Genomic DNA, 1,916 nt, shown 5'->3' on the forward strand with positions numbered 1-1,916 from the left:
CCTCTGCCACTGGTCATACTTATGGAGTACCTGTTCCTGTATTGGACTAAAGTCAATCGCTATTGGACCGAAGGTCTCAGTATCCCTAGCAGCATCGACACCGGCCCTAGCGACCCTGATATCGGTCAAGAGTTGTTGCCATGCCTCAATATCGTCCCCTAGCTCGTTGAATAGTGCGGAAGGCTCCGCCCTCCATAGAGCTTCATACTTCTGCCAATCATGAACATAAGTAGCCATACGAGCCATGGTAGAGTCAATGATCTCATAAGCTTGGCTTAAAGCCTGGTCATCTGGATGGGTGTTGACCAAATTCATGAACGATGAACAAGTTCCTCTTCCTCCATTGTCTATAGCATTCTTCTTAGCAGATACCGTAACATTATCATAACGTCCAGACCGAATCCTAGGGAAGTGGCATAGCTTGGCTAGAAGGATTGAAAGCTTCTCCATGAGCCCGGCCCTTACCTCCTCAATGCTTGGCTTGAGTACAAGACGCGTATTAGACCCTTCTTGGAGCATGAGCAGCTCGTGTACGGAAATACTATTCTCAGGTATAACTCTGGTACCATTATGAGGCCAATCCTCGAACTCATCGACCCATATACCCACAACTGCAGAGAACTCCATGCGTAGTCTGGCCTCTAGTCTAGCGTTGAGCTCAGATACGTAAAGGCGGAGATTGGAGCATCCAGCTAGATTGAGATCATCAACTATCTTCTGTACCTTACCAAAGATAGCCAGAACCTCATCCACATAGTTATGCAGCACCCCATGCTCATGTTGTTGTTGGTCACGTCCTCCAGTAATAAGGGTAGAATTGGCTGTTATGTAAAGGTCATCAGCGTCCGTCTGGTATGGTAGACCATCGACCATGTGGGTACAGGGTAGTTGGTCATCCACTAGATCATCAATACGATTCACCATACGTAGGACCTCAGTCCAACGATCTTGGAATGAGAATACCAAATCACTCACATCTGCTGTATAGGAGTACACACCTTCGATATCATCCCAACCAACATCATACGCTGATGCTAGAGCATGTTGAACCTTAGCATGATAAGCAGCGAGCAGCGAGGCTACTTGAGGTTGCTGAGAGAGCTTAGTCCCTAGAGACATGTAGGTCTCGGCACACTCCCTTAAGGTCACCGAAAGGGGATAGATCTTCCTTATCTCCTCACCTTTCACCTTCACAGCAAATGGTATCTGGAAATGTAGACTCTCCAAGTAAGCAATCTCTTGGCAGAGATCAAGGATATCAGCATCAAAGTTCATGTGTAGAGCTAATGATCCATTCCTAGCCTTATGAATGGCCAATACTCGGGCACCCCAGTCTATAGATACACTTCTAGCTTGCTTAACCCAGCTCTCGAATAGACGACTGGTGTCTAGCTTCTTGGCAAAGAAGTCACACTCCTCTTTGATCCTCTGACCATCGATATGCTTATCCCAAGTAGGGCCTAGAACTGAAGCCACTTGGTTGATGAGTGTAGTAAGCCTTCGACTGATCTGCTTAGCCCACATAATCTTAGCACTTAGAGCAGGTATCCCTCTCTGAAGGAGCATGGTCTCGGTACCAGATCCCTCAAAGCCCTTCTTGAATGCCTCTTGTAGATCGAATATGTCCACTTTAACCTTACTCAATAGTGAGTTCTGATATTCCAATACTGCACTCCTAATACGCAGTCTGAAGAAGAGAGGGTTGAACTTGGCGAAAGCCCGGAACATATCCTTGGTAGTAGCAGCATTGCCAAGAGTATCCCTCATGTTGGCTATGATCAAGCTCTCAGCCCTGTTGATGAGATCAGCATACTCCTGTTTAGCACGTTCCCAAGCATTAGTACCAGTAGGTGTAGTATCCACAACATCAACAAGCAATACCTTATCATAAGCAGCCACTACTGTATTCTTCGTAG

The 1,916-nt window shown here is 46.5% G+C and overlaps 1 protein-coding gene across 1 annotated transcript in view; it reads right to left on the reverse strand.

Moving 5' to 3' along the window:
- Pmar_PMAR021139 (cytoplasmic dynein heavy chain, putative) overlaps positions 1-1,916 on the reverse strand; it is a gene marked incomplete at both ends in the record, with an annotated part of 16,800 nt that overhangs the window by 14,017 nt on the left and 867 nt on the right. Inside the window, one exon of the mRNA XM_002784698.1 lies at positions 1-1,916. This exon is cut by the window's right edge and continues 4 nt beyond it. Within this exon, the coding sequence (XP_002784744.1) occupies positions 1-1,916 (1,916 nt within the window).

The sequence above is a fragment of the Perkinsus marinus genome, assembly GCF_000006405.1.
Source record: "Perkinsus marinus ATCC 50983 genomic scaffold scf_1104296934700, whole genome shotgun sequence".
NCBI lineage: Eukaryota > Perkinsozoa > Perkinsida > Perkinsidae > Perkinsus > Perkinsus marinus.